At 36.5% G+C, this 21,052-nt stretch overlaps 1 protein-coding gene across 3 annotated transcripts in view; it reads right to left on the bottom strand.

Annotated features, from left to right (window-relative positions):
* Nucleotides 1–834: 834 nt before the first annotated feature.
* SOX5 (SRY-box transcription factor 5) overlaps nt 835–21,052 on the bottom strand; it is a 439,900-nt gene continuing 419,682 nt past the window's right edge. For all 3 annotated transcript variants that reach the window (XM_053556184.1, XM_053556185.1, XM_053556186.1), the window contains 4 exons: nt 19,846–19,954; nt 16,721–16,894; nt 10,119–10,335; nt 835–8,595 (listed from right to left, as the gene is read on the bottom strand). In XM_053556184.1, coding sequence (XP_053412159.1) covers nt 8,292–8,595; nt 10,119–10,335; nt 16,721–16,894; nt 19,846–19,954 — 804 coding nt within the window. In that variant the 3' untranslated portion in view covers nt 835–8,291. The remainder of the gene's footprint in view (nt 8,596–10,118; nt 10,336–16,720; nt 16,895–19,845; nt 19,955–21,052) is intronic.

Here is a 21,052-nt window from a genome sequence, read left to right as displayed (position 1 = left end):
AAGGAAAGCCCACAAAGCCTCCTAAGTTAGTCTTCTTACTGGTTGTGGTTTCCTTGCCTTGCATTCTTGTCTTACAAAAATGCCTAAGTGTCTTTCCATGCTACAAACTCAGGCTTTGAGTTTGTAAAATGTAAAATTTACAAGGTTTCTCAAAGTTTGCCAACATAAACATTGGGAATCTTGAAGTATCGGAAAAATTAAATGGCTTTTTAAAGTTTTTGGTGTGATAATTGGAGATAAAGAAGAATCCTGGGATGAAGATGAATCCCGAGTGGGGGATTTAATAAGCAGGAGTTGAAGACACATGTAACAGGCATCAAAGTGTACAGATGTTTGGAACCGCTGGGGTTAGGAGAAAATGAATAACGCCTAATTAGGACAATTACATTTTCTCTTCAAGAATCTTTAGTTAGTCCGCGTTTCCAAATTTTATCTACCACCAGCAATTTCAATCCATTTTCCAGAGGTTAACAAGGATCTTCCCATAAAAAAATAAAAGATTGTTAATTCCACTCATGTATGTGCCCAGGAAAGGACAATGTTGCTTGAAGGATCATTTTCAAATAGAAGAACAATGTGTGCAATTATTTGGTGTCTACTGGTAATAGCTATAGTCCTTAACTTAAGTTCACGCAACACAATTTGTAAATTTGTGCTGTATAGTCATGGTAGGTTTGAAATACAGGGCAAAACAAATGCCTCTTGAGGGCCCATGTTGGAGCCATTTCAATAAGGTCAGTCTTCCGTGTCAATAATTATCTAAATATATTCTATGGGTCCCCTACTTTCTACCAGGACCACATGAATTTAGGAAAAAAGTTATCACAACAGTGATTTTTATAAACAAAAGACTTTATTTCAAATATATTTTACAGTTTGTAATTAGGATTGCTTTCCAGATTGTGAAATTTTAATAATAAATTGAACAAGCAATGTACAAAATAGTGGTGTTTACGTAGGCCCACTTAATTCCTACAATTGTTCTTGTAGCTGGTTTTTTTTTTCCCCCCTTTTAAATCGAATCAGTAGAGACATCAAGGATAACACAACTTTTATCCTCTTGGTTCTATCCTGAATAGCAACAAGGTACCATTTTACTCTCTAATCATTTGCATCTTTAGAAACTCGTGTTAGGGAAGTAAATCTGATGTTTCTAGACCTAATTGAAAAAGGACGATACGTTGTGAGCAGAGCTGAACTAGTTCATTCTTTGTGGTAAACAATAGTTTGCTAAGCAAATTGGTAGAATAACTAAAATTGTAGGACAGATAGTTAGCCTGCTTAAGAAAACATAACTATTTTAGAGAACTTTTAGCGAGACCATTGCATTCACTTTACATACTAATTACACGGCTTACTTATAAAACAGGTCTTCTCAGCTAGCTATTAGATTGCTTTAGAAACTCAAGAAAATAGATTGGATTTTTTTCATAAACATTCTTTAAATCAGACATTGAACTAATTCATGCTTACCTTTACCTCCACTGTTACAATTGAGGTTTCAAGGACGATGTGTAGTTATAGAGATGACTGTAGAACTATTAAACTTGGCAAGAATGACAGCATCCTGATTTTTTAAAAAACGTATATGGGAACTTCCTCAAACACCAACTAAAATTTGACATTTTTTTGGGAAAAAAAAAGTTTTTCTCCTTTTCACTATTGCCAGTATTGATTTGGTTGTTCAAGGCATTGGCAATAGGAAAACCATCTATTATAATATGCTAGTTCTAAATATTACATAAGAAACTAAAAGATATAAAGTCCAAGAAAAGAAATGTTTCTAAGTAAACTTTATTTGGTAGAAGAAAGAGTTATGGTTGGGGCTTTGCACCTTGGTGAGCCCAGTTTGTCCTAAACAGACAAGATTTTTCCCATCCACAAATAACTTAGCATATCCTGATAATATTCTTTCCTGAAGAAACTTAGGATGAAACCATGACCAACATAGCCAAAGGTGGTCTATTATAAACACTGCACAGAAAGTTTATTTCTCAAATCCTACAATGGCTATTTTCCTTTCTAAGAACCTCAATTTGTTTTGCAAATATCGAGTGGGTCGTAGTTTCCTATGTTTCAGTTTTATTCCGTGTTCCACTGGAGTCTCTGAAGTCTACTGCTTTGCCACAAGAAGCAAAGAAACAAGGGTGGGGAAAGTGATACTTATGGATGAAAACTCTCAAAAGCAATGTATGGAGAGAGAGATTGGGAGTTCTTTGCAATTTCAAACCCTTGCCTGACACTTCATGGACCCCCAGTTTCCAGGTTTTCTCAGAGGCCTGAGGTTCAGGAGAAACGATGGTAGGCGATAGGAGCTTCAAAATTTGACATTCACGGAAGGTAGGCTGAGAGAAGAGAAAAACATCACCCTCCCTCCTGCTTATTTTGGAACACCAGAGCATACAGAATTATTTAGAGCTGCTAAATAGCAGAAGCTTTGTTTCTGCCTCCAGAGATTCATTACATCTGGGGTTAAGCCCAAGAAGCTACATTTCTAACAGCTAATTATGATGAAGGTGGTCTGTGGACCAGAGTTTGTAAAACACATACTTCTGTTAAGGGATACAATGGGCAAAGTGTTTTATATGCTTACTTTATATGCATTTGGACCAGATGTTATCAGACCCAGGGTCTTCATACTTATTTTTAAACAACCAACCATCCAACCAACCAACCAACCAAAAACCCTTATAAGAAATGATTACACATAGAATTATCAAGATGGGAATACATACTCTGGTGTAAGAAACAAGCAAAAAAAAATGGCCATTGGAAGTAATCTAGATTTCTTGTTTTTAACATTGGCAGAAAGTTGAAGGTATAATCCAGAGAATAATGGCAAACAGTTCAGAAATATCCATTATTCAAAATTAGATACCAGCAAGGTGAAAATTATTTAGAGTTCTTAGCAATGGAATGATCTGAAATTTAAAAAATTTTCTATAGAAACTAAAAGATGAAATACAATTGTAACACGTTAAAAAACCCATCCCCACCCCCGACCCAATGATAGTGTCCAGCCAGGGAAACATTAAAGGTGCTTCAGGCTCTAGGGTTTTCTAGTGTGTTAGACTCAATTACATATAAGAGGAATATCTTTTGATGCTACACTGAAGCTAGATCTGTCTGAGTGAGATGAATTGTAACAGGTTCTGACTGTCCTTCTGAGAATGTCCACATCTAAGAATTAAATCTTTAGTTCTCAGTTCAAAGTCAACTTTAGTAAGTGGGGCTATTTATATCGAAAACAAGATTATTTTCCATACTTTTGTTCTTCCTGTAATAAAACTAATGATTACACCTTCATACAAGAATTGTGAAAAGAAACACAGTATCATAGATAAGGAACACATTTGCTGTTTTTATTGGTGCCTTGCATGGCAGTAATACTGAAAAAGGAAAATGCAAAAAAACAACAACAACAAAAAAACCCAAAAAACAAAAAAAACCCAAAACAAAACAAAATAAACAAAATCCAAAAACAAAAACAAAACAGGTTGGTGGCAACCCACATTTTTTTTTTTAAGAGTACATAAACTCCTGTTTTATTTTTATTGTGGCATGAATGATAACATAAAACCAAAAAAACATGAAAATATACAACTTATATTACACTATGTGTTATGAACAAAATATAAATCTATAACTCTATGTTATATTTACATAATTATTTATTTTATTAAATTTCAAGTGAGATGGTAGGTTGCACATACTTTGTTTTAAGCTCCAGGCATTTGATTGTCTCTTTTCTATTTTTTTTTCCATTTTTATTTGTAAAATCCAAAATGGTAGAAGGACCTTTAGAGCCGGTGGAGCAACATAAATACTGTTTTAGTGAACCAGTGACAGAAACACTGGGGAGGATGGGAATCAATCAGTAGGAAATTCAACACATCATCTTCAACCTGGGAGACTGATGGTTCTAGGAAACTTTAAAATTAAATACTGTAAAAGTCTGACTAAACAAACACCTACGTCCTACAAGACAAAGAAATATCTGAACCACTTTAAGTGGGCTTCATAGTTTTTCTTGTAGACCCCATAATTTTTATTTTACTATTAACTTGATAGACAAATATTTTATAAACCTGTTTTTCATATACAGTTGTTTATTACAATTCAATAATTTACCCTTTAGAATGAATGAAAGTGTAATTATTTTTGATGTTTTTAATGTGATGTAGGAAGTTTCTTCTGGGAGCAGTAACAGCTTCTGGATTAAGAAAATATCTGAAATTAGACCACAGAATGGTTAAAGATAATTTTCTTTCAGTGAATTAAGTAAAATTCTACTCCAGAAATCATAACTATAAAATAATTTCACCAAGAAAAAAAAGAACAACAAAAAACACTTGTTTATAATTGTTCCTTATAAGAGGATTTGGTTTCAACACTGATGATACATTCTTTGGGAGGGATTTTTATATATGGTTAATTCTTAACTGAAGATGCCAAATAAACTGTAAAATGGATGTAACTAATTTAGGTATAAATGTACTGAAAGATAGTTTTACATTTTATACAAGTGTAGTAACTAATCAAATTATTAGTAACTTAGAAAGGAGCAACTGTTAACTTATTTTTTCCAGTGATGCTCTCTGAGATTCGTATTAAAACATAACTTACTTTTAGAAGAGGTGATTGTAAATCCTATAAAAACCAGAATTTTGGCATTATTATTCTGCAATGTGTACATGGCGGGAAGAGAGAGAGAGGAGAAGGGAAAGAGAGAGAGCGAGCAAGAGCAAGAGAATGCATGAGATTTGAAGGAGAGAGAGAGAGGGTTGAAAAGGTAGGTAGGAAAAAAGAGAGGTGGGAAACTATTCATATTGATTCTAGTTTGATCTTACTCTTTATTTCCTCTACCTTATCTTTTTTGGTCATCATGGGGCACAGAAAAAGAACACAAGGTTTTAGGATCCTTTATCCAAATCATAAACAAACCAACTGCCAAAGGCCAGGGCAAGGCATCAACATAGTTAAGTTGCTATTCACAGTACCTTTTATCAAGTGATTTCAAAGCACTGTAAACATTAATAGAATTATTTTTGTTTTTGTTTCTTTTGGGGAAAACTAGAAAAAAAGAAGTTGTAACACTCAGTGAATTGAATGTCAGAACAAGAGGCTATTAACGCCTATGGACGTTTAGTAGGCGTCGTCCATGGGCGTTAATGGACTCGCAAGGGCTATGGACTTGCATTTTCATTCAGTTCATTCAAATAGGCCATTCTGTCTTGGACAGAAACCTAACTAAATAAAATACCTTCTGAATTTCAGCATTTAAAAGTCAACCATCAACAATTTTAAAACCATTAAAACCATCAACAATTTTGTTTTCCCCTTCAAAGAAAATAAGATAAAAATCAAACAAAAAGACCAAAGAGAAGTGTTTTGCCAATTCACTGGTAAGTATGTTAGAACTGGTTTCAGCCACGAATGCCCTCGATGGCATCTACCTGGAGCTAAAACAAAGTATTCTTGTAGCCCAAAGTCATGAAATGAAAACAAAGCATTTTTATAACACGGTGTAAAGTAAGTATCCAGCGAACGTGAGAGGTGAACCCACATAAATCAGAAGGAATTTGTTAACAGAGACAGAGACGGTATTTCTAAAAAATCTGTTTTCACATTGTACATAATAATGATATAAAAACAAGTGTATTTTTTTTTCCTTATTCAGAGTGCTTAAAAACAAAAAACAAACAAAAATTTAAAAATTGGCTCTAGATGACTGTGGCAATTAAATCACTAAAAGAAGTGATGAGAGTGTAAGTTATTTAAGATTGAACACAACCCTCCTATTAATTCACCCCTTTGTACTAAAACACCAGAAATGATATTGTTGGGGCCAAAATTCTCAAAAAGGAAAAAACTTATGGAAGGAGAAGTAAAACTGTGTAGGTGAATGTCTGTGTGTGTAGGTATGTGAATATATATGTATATATATGTGTATACACACACACACATATATATATGAATTGGAGATGGAAATTTGTTTTAAATATCTTAACAGCTTATTGGCTGCACTTCCGAATCAAAGCAGGATAAAATAGAAAGGGAGAAATAAAATAAATTATACATAACTTACTAATCTGGGAACAGCTGACCATTATTATTATTATTATTATTACTATTATTATTATTTTATCATCATCATTATTACAACACTAGCAAAAAGAGGCAGTTTAAATGAAAATACAGTCATCAAAAACAAACAGAAAAAACAGACAAAACGAAATCTCTGACATGCAGGATATGATCAGCTCCTCCAAGCAAAACCCCAGAGCAAGTCTTTTGAGAGAGAGAAAAATAAACAAGGATTTTGTTCATATTTCAATGTAAAAATCAAATGTTAGGGCCGTGTTTGGGGGTGAGATAGGAAAATGACAGCTGGCGTGAAAACCATAGCACATCCAAGCTACTGGTTGGAGTATTTACTGTCTGATGCCTTAATACAAATAATGGCAATTGACTTGAAATGATTTTGCTTTTAATTTGTACAGGCCCTACAACCGCTGTGGTATTTGGCTGGCAAAAATCTCCATTAGGAGTCCCATCCCTGTCAGTTGTTGCTCTTGACACATATACTCTGTTGGAACCAAAACTGGACAGTGGATTCATCCACAGCTAAGAAAAAATATTGGCAGAAACACTCCTGGGTTCAACCAGGGTCCATTTTGTTGGGCTGCAGTGACTTTTAATCAAATGCTGCTTTCTATGGCATGAAACGTGACATGGCCCACATTTCTGAAATGCAAAAGGCCTCTATCTCATTTCATGGAGGGATGAAATATGCCTCATAAAAATCACCAGCTCCATTTCCTGCTCGGGAATCAGGAATGTGGAAGAAATAAGCTTATTCTTTATTTCAGGAACATGGCCAAATATAGTGATTGAAAACAATGATTCTTTTGCTTGAAGTATCAATAGGAAAAACGACAACAACAACAACAAAAAACACTAAGTAGCAAACGTTAGTGGAACCAGTTAGCCAGGGAGAAGGGACATCTGGGAGCAGTTTGCTAGTAGCTTTCATGTTATATATGCACACCTCTACTACACAGGGCCACCTGATCCTTCCAATAATAATCATATTAGACATTTAAAAATATAATTTTTGAGCCCTATACTTGGTTAAATTGTCATTTGAAGTGCAAAGTCAAGGTCAAGATTACTTCTAGACCAGTCACTTAGGAGGATGTGGGATTTCATCCCCAGATGTGGGTTTAACTCACAATGGTCCGACGTTATTCCTATTAGTACCATAATCACACACATACATACACACAAAAATCCAAGATCAGAAAATATTTTTTCTCTAAATTTCTTATGTCTCTCTCTCTCTCTTTTCACCTGAGAACAGCACCTACAGTTCCATTAAAAAAAAAAAAAAAGTCAAATCTCACCAGCTGCTGGTATTTCAGGTTTTTCAAGGGATTGTCTAAGATATAACACTGTCCTAACTGAAGAAGGAACAGGAAAAAGGAAAGGGAAAAAAATGAACTCAGTCGTCAACACTTCAGTACAAATTTGGCACTTGCTCAAAGATGTAGTGTGGTGCACAATAGATAAAGTCCTCTAAAGAAAATAATTGCTTATTTTGTGGTGGATAGCAAGGAAGTTAAAACAGGCTCTTTTTCCCTCGGCCTTCCCCCCACCCCCCATGCACAGACTTCCATCTTGAAAGTACAGAGATAGAGAAGGTGGAGAGAAACCAAGAGAAATTCATCTTTCTTTTTCTGTCAGGTGCATTATAAAAAAAAAAAAGAAAAAAGAAAAAAAGAAAGAAAGAAAAAAAGAAAGAAAAAGAAAAGGAGAAAAAAAAAAATCCCAGAAACCCCAAGAAACAAAACAAAACTTATTTCTTTTTAAAAATTGTAGCACAAAACAATAAAACACATTCACAAGCCACTTGTTGGCACTGTGTACCTGAGTGAGAATTTCTAGAACATTGTAGAACAAACAGCCATAAAGTTTATTAAAAAAAAAAAAAAGTTGACGGGTAAGACTTCAGTGCTTGGATGTAGCAGCTGAATTACTGGCATTATTTTACCCATAGCTTATTTCAATCTCTTGTTGATATTCTTGTTTGCTTGTTGTATTTTTTTTTTTTTTCCTTTCCAAGCCTTTTGAGGCTGAGGTCTATTAGTCAGCTGATGTCCCAACTATTTAAGACTAACAGTTAAAGTAACAGTCAGTGTATGAGAAAGTTAATGTGCTTGGCCACTGGTAAGGATGAACCAGTTAGGGCTTCTTTAAGTCCTAAGGTCACAACAATCTTTTGACCCTTATCAGTTGGCTTGTCCTGCAATATGGTTTTCACTGTCACTCCCATAATCTACATCTGGGTCATCCTCTTCCTCATCGTACTCATCATAAATTTCTCCGTTGATGTCCTCAGCCTGCATCTCTTCTTTGATATGGGGCTCCTCTCCTTTGACACCGTAAGTGCTCTGAATAACGGGCATCCCAGGCTCTGGGCTGCTGGACACGCTTGAGTGCTCTGAGGGCAGGTGAGGGGAGGGCATTCCAGCCATGGCAATGGCTCCAGGGTACACAACACCAGCAGTGGCGATGGGGATCTGTGCTTGTTGCCTGTGAAGAGAAGAATTCCCAAAGAAGAGATTGTGGGTAAGACAACAGTTAAATACAAACCTTACTATATAATGAGTTTGCTCAGCAATATCCACCTCAAAGGAAATGATTTTCACCCAGTGGTCTAACGTTTTGCAAACTGCATCCTACTTGGATTCTACCATCTTGCTTCTGAATAGGGCTTCCTAGACTGCACGACATTTACGTGTATTGCCCATTTGATTCTTAAATAATCATGTTTTGCTATGATTCTATTTTATTAAAAAAACTGAGGCACAGGAGAACCCAAGTGTTTAACTCCAAGTTTACTTTTCCTTCACTATAACATGCAGAAATTGTGTTTTTGTTCCCTAGAATCAAACCTAAAGATTATTCAAGTGTAATGGAAAAACTCTGGAGTATTTATTAGAACTATCTAAAACCTTGCTGCCCGGAACACCGCAGAACCAGACGGTTCTGAAATAACCTACTCTGAAATAGCTCTGGCCCTATGGTGGGAGGAAACAGAGCCGGCCTCACGGATGTGTAAGTGTATGAAGACCCCATTGTTGGTTAAGTTGTGCTGACGGCCTTGACATTCTTAATCAATTTTTAATAAGAGACCCCCATCTTCTCACTTTTGTACTTGGCTCTATAAATTATGTAGGTGGTCTTCATAGGACGGAATTAACAGATGATATTCAATCGCACTTTCTTTCATTTATATGTTTACTCTTTACTCAAGAAGCATTGGGCTTTGTGTTCTGTGTTGGGAAGAGTCACACACTTGGATATAAACAAACCACAAACCCTTGGACAGAGCACCCAGCCTCTTTCAAGGAACTGGGTGGGCAGATTTGAAAAGCTTTTTCCTAAGTTATGCTCTGGATCACATACAGAATGGTATATATCATTCTAAGACGCTCTTCGGATCTTACTAAGTTCTATTTCAAATGCTGGCAACTGTATTTCTGAGTTTTGGGGCTGTGTACGTCACAGCACTGTCCCTAGCAACGCAAAACATCCTGAGAGCTGCATTCTTAATTCAGAATGGAACTTTCCCATTCACAACCTTGTCGCGCCCTAAGTATAATCCCCACTCTGTGTAATCCACTGATAGCTCAGTATTTCCTCCACATTAAGAAATAACCTGTTTCTTTCTTTTCCATCACTGTTACATGGTATCGTCTCACGGCATGGTTAGTTATAAAACTTGTCCTTCTGAAGCTCTGCAATGGGATGAAAACCAAAGAGGAAAAGTAGCTACCAGGCTAAGTGTATAATAGCAAACTCCAAAATTATTTACTTGCAGATATTTTATTTTTAAACTAGTTGTCCACAAAGCTCATGTTCGAGCCGGGAGCTTGCAGATGTTTGTGGATCTATGTTTTCAAGACCACATGGGTGACCGCTGCATCTTTGAAAATACACTGAGTTCCGGTTCTTTTCAAAATGCTGCTTTACAACTAAACAGGGGTGTTTTGCGTCCCCTTAAGTACAACGGAAGGGTCTCCCCATTAGGCAAAGAGCCGGGAAGGCCGCACCCGACGTTGAAGTACTGCCGCATCTCCTGCCTCCGGTTCCGCATGATGGCCTTGTACTCGCCGATGCGCAGCTTCTTGCCGTCCACCAGGCAGGTGCGCTTCGGTCGCGGCTTGTATTTGTAGTCGGGGTATTTCTCCAGGTGCTGCTTGCTCAGACGGGCTTGCTCCTCGTAGTAGGGCTGTTTCTCTAGGTTTGTCATAGCTTTCCAGCGAGAACCTACAAAGAAAAGAAGGTGAGGATTCCAATGTGCACAGCTTCTAAGCCTCTGAAAGAGAGATACAACTGGTAACAAGAAAATCCCAAGGAGAAATGTTGGACCAAACCCAGAAACAAATAAATAAATAATATATATATACTAATATATATGATAATGTATATATAAATATATATTTATAATAAATAATATATATACTAATATATAAATAAAATATATATAATCAGCTTGTTTTTAATTAAGGAGCTTTGACTGTGTGAACATTTGCACACTGGGTACTATATATATATATATTTTTTTTTTTTTTCTGTCAAAAAACCAGAAAGCAGTATAGCCAAATTTTTGTATTAAGAGTTCATAGATAAATTAATGGATGTATCTCTACATTAGACCATGATATAATTCAACTGTGAACATAAAAGTTATGCAATAACTTATCACATATATATATATTTTTTAATTTTAATTTTTTTTTTTTTTTTTTTGAGACAGAGTCTCACTTTGTCGCCCTGGGGAGAGTCCTGTGGCATCACAGCTCACAGCAACCTCAAACTCATGGGCTTCAGCAATTCTCTTGCTTCAGCCTCCCACATAGCTGGGACTACAGGTGCCTGCTAAAACGTGTGGCTATTTTTTTGGTTTGTTTGTTTTTTCTTTTTTTAGAGACCAGGTCTCACCCTTTTTCAGGCTGGTCTCAAACCTGTTAGCTCAGGCAATCCACCAGCCTCGTCCTCCCAAGTGATGTAATTACAAGTGTGAGCCACCATGCCCGGCCCTCAAAACATATTTTGAATCTGAGACTAATTATCCAGTTGTTGAGTTTTTCTATGTGCGGGGACATTCCTCACCACAAAAGTTCTGGACATGTATCATATAGTCTCATTTCCCCCACAAAGTTGAAGTACATTAAGCTTGTAGGAATGATGATAGTTAAAAATTCATTTTGTTAAAAATTTAATTGTGATATTAATGACCACGGGACAGGTAACCACTATGTGCTAGGTACTGTGCTATAAACTTTACATATGTTGTTTCATTTCCACCTTCCACCACAATGCTGTAAGATAAGACAGAATTTATACTCACAGATGAGAGAATTAAGATTCAAATACATAAAGTAACTTACTTAAGATCACACAATTATTAAATTGCAGGTCTGGGACTTGAACTCAGGCCTGATAGAATTTAAAGTGTACTGCAATATACACTAGGTAAGAATTTTCTCCTAATTAATCACTCGAAATAATAGATAAAGACACCACTGCCCATGATACAGTAGGTGCTAATAAATAATGATAACCCCAAATTGTGTTTCCCTTTCTTTTTACTATTAATTTTGATCATTAAATTAGGAGTTATAGAAACAAGTTAGAAGCTTAACTAAACATAGTTTATGCCAACTCTCATTTTAGACATGGTTTAAAGCTTTGATTCTGGAAGGATGGCTATGCAATAACTATCACAGAATTGGTAGTAACCGCGTTTTTGTTAGTTTAGACTGTCATAAAAATCCATTTGCAGATGAAGTGTGTTTATCTGCAAATAATCAGCTCAACTCGACCTAAATGGAAAAAGATCCAAAACTAGAACTCAGAGATCCCTGGCAAATGTGTATTGGTGCGTTAAACCTGCCTTTCAAAGTCATCTAAGCAAGATCTTAGAAGCTTTCAAATGGATGCATAACTCAACCCATAACTCCCTGTCTCAAATACAGATAGCTCACTGTTGAAAAATTCTTCCTCATAAATGTAGAGGATGCCTTCATATGGGCTGTTATATTTATTACAGCATGCAGTGAAATTCCCTCGGAATTTTTTCCTGTTGTAACAGACGTTGCATAGGTGGGTATACCCATGTAGGTGTTATAAAGATTTATAAATATATATACATATATTTTTTCCAATATGGACAGTGAATATGAATTTATTCTATTTATAATGGAAACTCAGGTTACAGTTCAACTAATAAGAGTTTCTTTTCTATTTCTTTTTAAACTTCTGTTCAAATAACAGTATCTAACATTACTTTAGATGGTCAAGCCGTATCATTTGTAGATAGAATCGTCAAGTCCTTATTTGCCTAACATTACTCTCTAAAGGCACTTGAATACTATTATGTTATTCTCAGGACACATGTAAACAGATGAGATTATAGCACTATTGAACTAGATCAATTCTTTTCATGGAGTTTCTTGCCAAATATATACACACTAACTTTTTGAAACTCAGATCAGGGAGTTGAAAAATGAACTTGCCAGAAATAACTGGTTAGCAAATAGGAATACATTTGAAATGGACCAAGGATGGTTGACTTGACTTAAATATAAAACTTACTACCTTTATTCTGAAATTGAACAAAATAAGCATTCCTAATTAGAATAAGAATTGCCAAAGATTCTTCCCTACACGTAGATGTTCTATAAGCACAAAAGGATGTGTTTATTTAAGGAAAGGAAACATTTATGCCTTGAAGTAATCTGAAATGTGAGAAATGTTTTTATATTTCCTCCTACTTCCTACATAATGCCATATTAATTACTAAATATGTAGTAGTGAAAAAAAGAGAATTATGGTTCCTGTCTCCTTGGAGCTTATATTCAGTTGGAAAAACTACACTAAATACCTAATTACAAAATGTATCATTTTGATTATAATTGTAGCAAGCAGGGGAAGGTAAGAGAGCCGATGGGGAGGTGAGGTCAATCTCCTGTAGGCCAGAAGGTACCCCTGGAAATGATTCCTGTGGGGATCAGATAAAGAACCAGCAGAAGAAGGTTCAAAGTTGTTCAATGGAAAGGAGAATCAGAGAAACCTCGAGAAAGCTGGTACGGCTAAATGCTGAGGAAAAAGGATGTATATATGAAGAAGAAAATGGGATGACAAAAGACGTGAAAATTCTCAGAGTCGTCGGCTTCCTAATCTGGCATAAAATTACAGAATATTTTAACTCCTGATAATACGATTTCTCGGGGACTTATCACTGAACTCTAAACTCCATTTCAAAATAGGGTTGCATAATACAAATCCTTTTAAAATGAAGATAGCCCAAGTACTGACTGGGGCAAGATGGCTAACGACTACCCTGTATGACAGCAAAGAACAGCGTTTCACTTTAGTGGCAAACCTGGTTTTCATTTTGTAAATAATAACTTTGAACTGGGCTAACCAGTTGGCAAGTTTGGTTTTAGTTTCAATGGCTTTAGAGGTACAATAACTGGGTGCGGCTGCGCCGTGAACCCTGGAAACAAACTTGATGAGAGTGATGGGCAAACATTTCAGATAGCAACCAAAAGATGAAAATGTCTACTGGATTTGGGTGTCATCTAGTTGCTTACGGTGCGCTCATATACAGGGAGCACGGCCCCTGTTGTTTTCAAAAGCTGGACCTTTTAGAATGAAAAGGAGAGAAGAATAATTGGGGATTCCCCCTGGTGACAAAAGAGGAAGTTTCAATTTAAACTACTGGATGCTCAAAATAGAAAAAAAAAAAAAGTCTTAAGAGTGTGTTTTTTTCTCCCCCTTTCTAAATCTGGCAACACACTAAAAGTGAAGAGTTTGAGCTGAGCAACATTGTCATCTCCACGGGGTCTGTAATGAATTTGCACATTTTACTCCAACTACTGTATGTGTAATCAGAAAAAGATGTCTCCCATCCCCTGATCTAGCGCCAAGCAGTAAAAGGTGATTCCTTATGTTAACAATTTCAGCCGAATGGCTTATTAAAACCAGATTTTAGGGTATTATAAAATGCTTAGAAGCCCTTTAAAATGTCAACTAGGATCCCCAGAGACTACGTAAAATGTCAACCCAGCTCAAGCGCCTGTTTTAAGCAGAATGAATTAGCGGCATGCTGTCGGAGGCTGTTATCCAAAATAATCAGCAAGGAGGAAAACATCAAGCTTTCTTTGTACTTTTATATGAAATGGGCCATTTAGAATGATCTTGTGGATATTTGAAGATCACTTATTTATTTAAAGCTATGACTATTGAGGTGCAAAACATTTTCGCATTTTATTTTTTCCTAAAGGCTCTGATCTTTCATTAACACAATTTCATCAAAAAGACTGAAATTAGGCAGCACTCTCTTTCACATTGCTTGGATGATATAATCATGCAGTCATTCTAATAGTCTCTCCTTCAAACAAGTAAGCAATTTTCTTAGTCATCTCTTTTCCATATAGGCTTTTGCTGTATTTCCTCCAATAGCTTTTCATGTCATCAAAACTGGTATTTCTCTTATATTTAGGATATTTTTGATAAAGTGATTTAAACAGTGATTATCACTGTAGTATTCAGACACATGTATTCAGGGATAAAAAGTTTAAAAATCTTACTAGTTAGCTTTTTTAAAATTCTGACATATTTGGATTTCTTATATGGGAATAATTAATATATTAAAACATGAGATATGTTTACGCAAAATACCCTTTTCTAAAGTTTTTTCCAAATGAAATAGGTATGTGGTTTTTTAAAGGTTGGAAATTTCATGTGGAAGGTAGAATATAGTCATAAAAAGAAAGAACAGATCAAAGATGATGGAGTTGCAAAAAATACGCATTTTTTTCTCCATCATTCCAGTTTCTGATTATGCTGGATATATATTTTTACACCTAAGAATTTCACATTTTCTGTATGCTGAAAGCTTCACATACTATGTCTTTTGAGACAAAATTCATCTGAATACTGTATTTCAAAATCATTTTTGGTAAAAATTGAAACATAAGTTTAAGTGGCTAATGGTTTTTGTTTTGACCTCATTACAAATGCACCTTGGGGACTGGGTGGCATCTATTACCTCTGTTGAAAATATGGAATCATAAAAACACATGTATAAGTTTAGCCACCACTTTCAGGGGATCCCTTCCTCAATGTAAAGAACCGAAAGGGACACTGTCAACCTGCAGTTCCGGGTGCGGAATGGATTTTAATGAAGCTTTGTTAATTCGGATAAATTATGTGTTAAAGCCAAAATTTTCTGATAAAGTTAGAAAATTCTATTTTTTTTTTTTTTTGAGACAGAGTCTCACTATGTCGCCCTTGGTAGAGGGCGGTGACGTCATAGCTCACAGCAATCTCCAATTCTTGGGCTTAAGCGATTCTCTTGTCTCGGCCTCCCAAGATTACAGGCACCTGCCACAACATCCGGCTATTTTTTGGTTGCAGTTGTCATGTTGTTTAGTAGGCCCAGGCCAGGCTTGAATTCACCAACTTCGGTATATGTGGCCAGCACCCTACTCACTGAGCTACAGGTGCTGAGCCCCATTTTTATTATTTATCTCTTAGAAGTCAGAGAATTAATGTTTGCTTAGGCTGTCCAGTATTTGGCCACCAGAGTACATGAAGATGAATTAAAGATATTTATGAGATGATGATGACGACAATGACAAAGATTACAGTAATATTAAGAGAATGGCACCAAAAAGGAACTCCTCCTTTCTCTCTTCCTTCTGGAACTTACATGGGTCTATACTAGGACTCTTTTGAACTGGTACCCTTTCTCCTCACCCCTTTTTTTTTTTATCTGTGTGCTTCCGTGTCTATATATGAAGGGTAAATGTGTATTCTATTTTCTCTTAAGCTGAAAGATGACATGAAAAATTCCTCTTTTAATAATAGTGAAAATTATTTAAAGTTACTAAGTAACGTTAGCACCTAAGGTTTCTAAAAGTATGAATTAAAAAATGTACACTCTACATCTACACTCTGCATCTCTACACCCAAATTGATTTTCAATTATAGCACTAGAACAAATATCGTCCCCACCTCCACCCCCACCCCCACAGGATGATGAATTCTACAAACACAGGTCCTTATCCTTGGGTTACAAAGGATGACGGAACAAGAGATATTAAGATTAGCAATAGCCTGTGCATAGTTCTCAAGGGAAAGAATAAAAGTGGTCAGTACCAGTATCTGGTGGCTAAAGTGTGAAATACAAGGTATCCACAGAGGTAACGCCCTTTCGTGCTTCAGTGTGGTATCGTTATGCTTATGATTTTGTGATAAAAGATTGGTATAGATTACCACCTCCCAAAAAAGGGGCAGGGTGTGTGCTGTTACTTGTAATTGCTATTACTTCTGTGTAATTCTGTAACATAACAATATTATACTCAAGCACAAAAGAATATTATTTATGCTGGACCCTGTATTTCTAGATATCTGAAGAAAACATTACAATAATTTGCATGAAGACACACAACTGAACTAGCTTTAGAAATTGGGCTACAGAACGCTTCCATCAGAAGAAGCTTCAATGATGACGCTTAGTTTTTAGATAAGCAGATATCACGATCTCTCTGGCCTCCAAATCCAGTATCTTTTCACAACTGCAAAAAATAGAACAGTGCATTTATTCCACATATCACTTGATTCTTAATGCTTTTCTTACCCAATATCTTGCTGATGTTGGAATTGTGCATGTCAGGAAAGGCTTGAAGGATTTTCCTGCGTTCATCTTTAGCCCACACCATGAAGGCATTCATCGGACGCTTTATATGGGGTTCATTGCTACCACGCCCTCTGGATTCCCTATAAATTCTTGACTCTGAGACTCCAGCGCTTCCTAAAAACAGGAAATATCACTTCATGTTAGTATTAAAACTTCTGGCACCTCTCGTACTTACAGTATGTTTTTTTAGTCTATGAAAATGTCTAAAAACAAAAAATACTTCTGATAATGGTACTTCTAGTTCTTAAGACAGATGCCTGTTTGTAAAGTTTCTGTGATAAGCCTTGCAGTGACAAAAATGTATTTGTGTTTTCAATCCATTTCCAATCTATTTTCCCTTTCTTTCACTGGACTATGAACTGTTTCATCATTTGATTTCAAGAGTGCATAAGAAACTTAAAGATAAATCAATAGCCATGCCAGGACTTACAGAAATATTAAATAGGTAAAGATGTTTAAATAACCATAGAACACTAATCTACTTGGCAGAATGGATGGTTATATGTGTAGGTGATCGTATGCGTAGGTGAGGATATATCTGTCAGAACGCAGAGTTCTCCTGTCCATTTCCTCTGAGTTTGCATAAGTAAAGCTACCGGTAGATGAGATTTTGTGTTTAAAATACAACAATAGATATTTCCTTGTAATATGCTTTGCCTTTCTTTGAAATGATGTGCTAACAAATGCATGATGGATGCTGATACAGCAATGATAGGTCTTCCTCTAAAAAAATATGTAAAAATGTTAGGGAAGAGAACAAATGAATAGTGATATGACTGTAATTTCTAAAGCAGTCCACTGTCAAATGTTTAAGGTGGGAAAAACAATTCATCCCTCTGAACTGTTCTCAACATCTAATTTATTTGACAAGACCTACTGATAGTTACATTTCAGTCAGTCAGATTTACTGATGGTAAAACACACCCCAAGCATCACAATGAAACCTTGGGAGGCTGCATTCCCTCTTTTAGGCTGATGTGACATCTTAGAATGGATTCAGTGGATTAATTATCTTCCAAGATACTTGAGATTAGGCAGATAAAGTAAGGAGAACCAGAGGAAAATGTCGAACTCTCATAGTAGGTTTTAACTGATTATCATCACCAAAAAAAAAAATGGAGCAGATCTATTTTGGTAATATTCAAAAATTTTAAATACTTTGGGGATGTCTAAAGCTCGTATATCAATAAAAGCACTCTTTTGTTTTCCTCCTGCATATTCCTCTGCTTTTCTTAATTCAAAGGCATAGAAATCAACCCAAATTTACCCAGACTCGAAGACTTCTATATTAGCAAACAAAAAATATAGCATAACTGTTGGTAGTTTCTCAATATTTCTCATTCATAACGCACTTTTGGTCTGATGAAAGGTGGAAAATATTTCACATATAAGCATGACTGAATTTAACAAATAACAGTAACAAAAACTTTCATGTTTTAATGCTGATTACTGCATTTTATCATGTCACACAGCTTACAATTTATGAAATGTGTTATTACCAGTAATTAGTTTTTTACTGACAAAAAAATGAGTGCTAATATATGGCAACATCTTTTTACGATGGTTTTGTAACTAGCAAACGATCATCTGGACATCTACCTTTTCACATTCTTACACCTTATAGCAACAGAAGCAATAAAATGAACATTAGGTGACATCATCAAATCTAAACAAGCTCTTTATATGTACTGAGGTCAGGTTTATCTTAGCTCAAGTGAAGTAGAAAATATAATAGAAGGTAGTGTTTGGATACATTAAACAAGAAAAATACAGATTTTTCTTGGCTGGCCAACCAAATAAAATTCAGTTTTGACATACTTATGTGGTTCAGTGTTGAGGTTTGTCTAATCCCTTGGCTAAGGGTAGGCGTGGATTTAAAAGCAGAACTGGCCCAAGTCAACTGGAGCAGAGAGGAGACGGCTGTGGATGTTGGAGGATTCCAGTTGGAGTCCCCCTCTCCTAAAGTCTGATGCTTATGGGTTTGCCTTTGTGCTGTTCTTTTCTACATGCAGGGAACTTCCTTGTTACAGAGTGATGTTAAAGGCTGCGTGCCAAAGGACTCTTGAAATGCATGCATGTCACCTACACTACAGAGAGGGTCCCAGGCAGGGCACTGTATAAGGACAGTTTTCTTTCCTTTGTTCTGGTATTAAAATTAGAGTATCAAGGTTCACAGATGACACAGACAACACAGGCTTGAGGCGTATGAGGGAAGCAGGAAGCTTTCGTTTAGGTTACTGGCAGCAGGCAGGATACTTAACTGTGTAGTAGGGAGCAAAGGAGGGAAGGGTTTCAAAGATGTAAAAAAAAAAAAACAAAACTATCCTGCATATGTGCTTCAAGTGATGTATCCTGGTTAGGGCTTGAGAAATGGAAACTGAAAAATAAGCTGATAGATATAAATTCCTGAGAAGTGTGTTTTGGGTAAAAGAAATAGGGAAGTGGAAGGGGTACATAGTTATCAAGAACATTTGGTTTAGAATCATGGCATTATCTTTTTTTTTTTTGAGACATAGTCTCACTCTGTTGCCCTGGGTAGAGTGCTGTGGCATCACAGCTCACAGCAACCTCAAACTCCCAGGCTCAAACAATCTCTTGTCTCAGCCTCCCAAGCAGCTGGGACAACAGGTGCCTGCCGCAATGCCTGGCTAATTTTTCTGTATTTAGTGGAGAGGGTCTTCAGTCTTGCTCAGGCTGATCTCTAACTCTGAGCTCAAGGGATCCTCCCACCTCAGCCTCTCAGAGTGCTGGGATTACCAGCATGAACCATTGTGCCAGGGCAAATCGTGACATCTTAAACCCAAGTCCTGCCTCTGCCCTTAGAGACCTATAATCTTGGAAAAGATACTTCAGAACTCTTAAGGGTCAGTCTCTCTGTGTAATGGCATTCATTTCACAGGCTATGTTGGGAATTAAATGAGATGATTTATGCAAAACACTTAGTGGGGTGCTTGGCACATGGGAACCTCTCAGTGTACGTGGTCTCTATTTTTTAACAGTTTTAATTTGCACTATACGGACACTCCTGCACATGACTGGAATAGACATGAACAATTTTCACCAACCGTCAGAATCTCCACTCAGATTGAAATCCATCATTGCATGGCTAAATTTTCCTTCTTCATTCTGCTTAACTGCCAGTTGCTGAGTCAGACTCTCCAGTGTTGTTTTTTCCTTAAAAGAGAAATTTATAATGAGAGTGCAGTCTAGAAATTGTAATTATTTGAAGATAGTTTTCTTTCCTTGGGCCATACATACTACGTTCGCTTCTGGAAAGGGCAGGATGCTGATTTGTTCACCTTTGCATGTGTAGCACACGACACCGAGGGAATTAGAGGGAGGATCAGCAGGATTTTTGAAGGAACTCTGATTCACACAGACCTCTATGAAGTCTGGGCATTTGGGTCGGGTATGCCTAAAGGATACAGGCCGGGATCCTTGGAGACAACCTTCCTGAATCACGAAATGCGCACAGAAATTTCATGGAAGCAACCTGCTTTATATTTGGAAGACCTGCTTTATTTTCAGCCAAACAGTAGAAGTATAGGCATGGCATGAGGCCCAGAGAAAAATCTTCCAATAGTCAGGTGACCAAATGATAGAAACATAATTCACAGTAGTGCCCTCTGGCTGCCCTCTTCCCCAATGCCATCTGCATTCCTCATGCAAGGGTAATGAAGACATTTAAATATTCATTGCTAATTGCTTGTCAAGTCTCTGTACATCCAATGTGAGTGCCTGCTACTTGGATCACAATTGGATTTGGATTGCTAAGCCAAAATATTGAGTTGGCGAATTATTTGAGATACAAATATACCAAAATTAGATCTGCGGAGACATCAAGTCATTTAAAAGCCTGCGGGGCGTGATTTACATTCATGGAGAACAGGGCATTACACAATAAATTATTTTCAAGAAAAATAGAATGCTAATCCAAACACACGAGATATCAAACTACTTCCAAATTAAGAAACTAAGTGATTTTTAGGAACAGAAAACTTTCTCTTGAACTTTCCAGCACTGCTCCGAGGATGATGGGGTTCCAACAGAGTTTTAAGAAAAGCATCCACGGATCTCATAACATGTGCTCCTATTTCTTGATAATGACTCAACCTCATTTTCTGAGGAAAACAGTCATGCGTGGTGCTGGTGAACCACAGATAAGCCAGTACTGCTACTCACCCAGTAAGACTGCTCACAGAAAATAATCAACTATTTCAGATAAGATACAGGTCAAGGGCCTACATAGTGTTCCCACCAAGAACTATGGGA

Source organism: Nycticebus coucang, chromosome 12 (genome assembly GCF_027406575.1).
Source record: "Nycticebus coucang isolate mNycCou1 chromosome 12, mNycCou1.pri, whole genome shotgun sequence".
Classification (NCBI taxonomy): Eukaryota; Metazoa; Chordata; class Mammalia; order Primates; family Lorisidae; genus Nycticebus; species Nycticebus coucang.
This window is presented reverse-complemented; position numbering and strand designations above follow the sequence as displayed.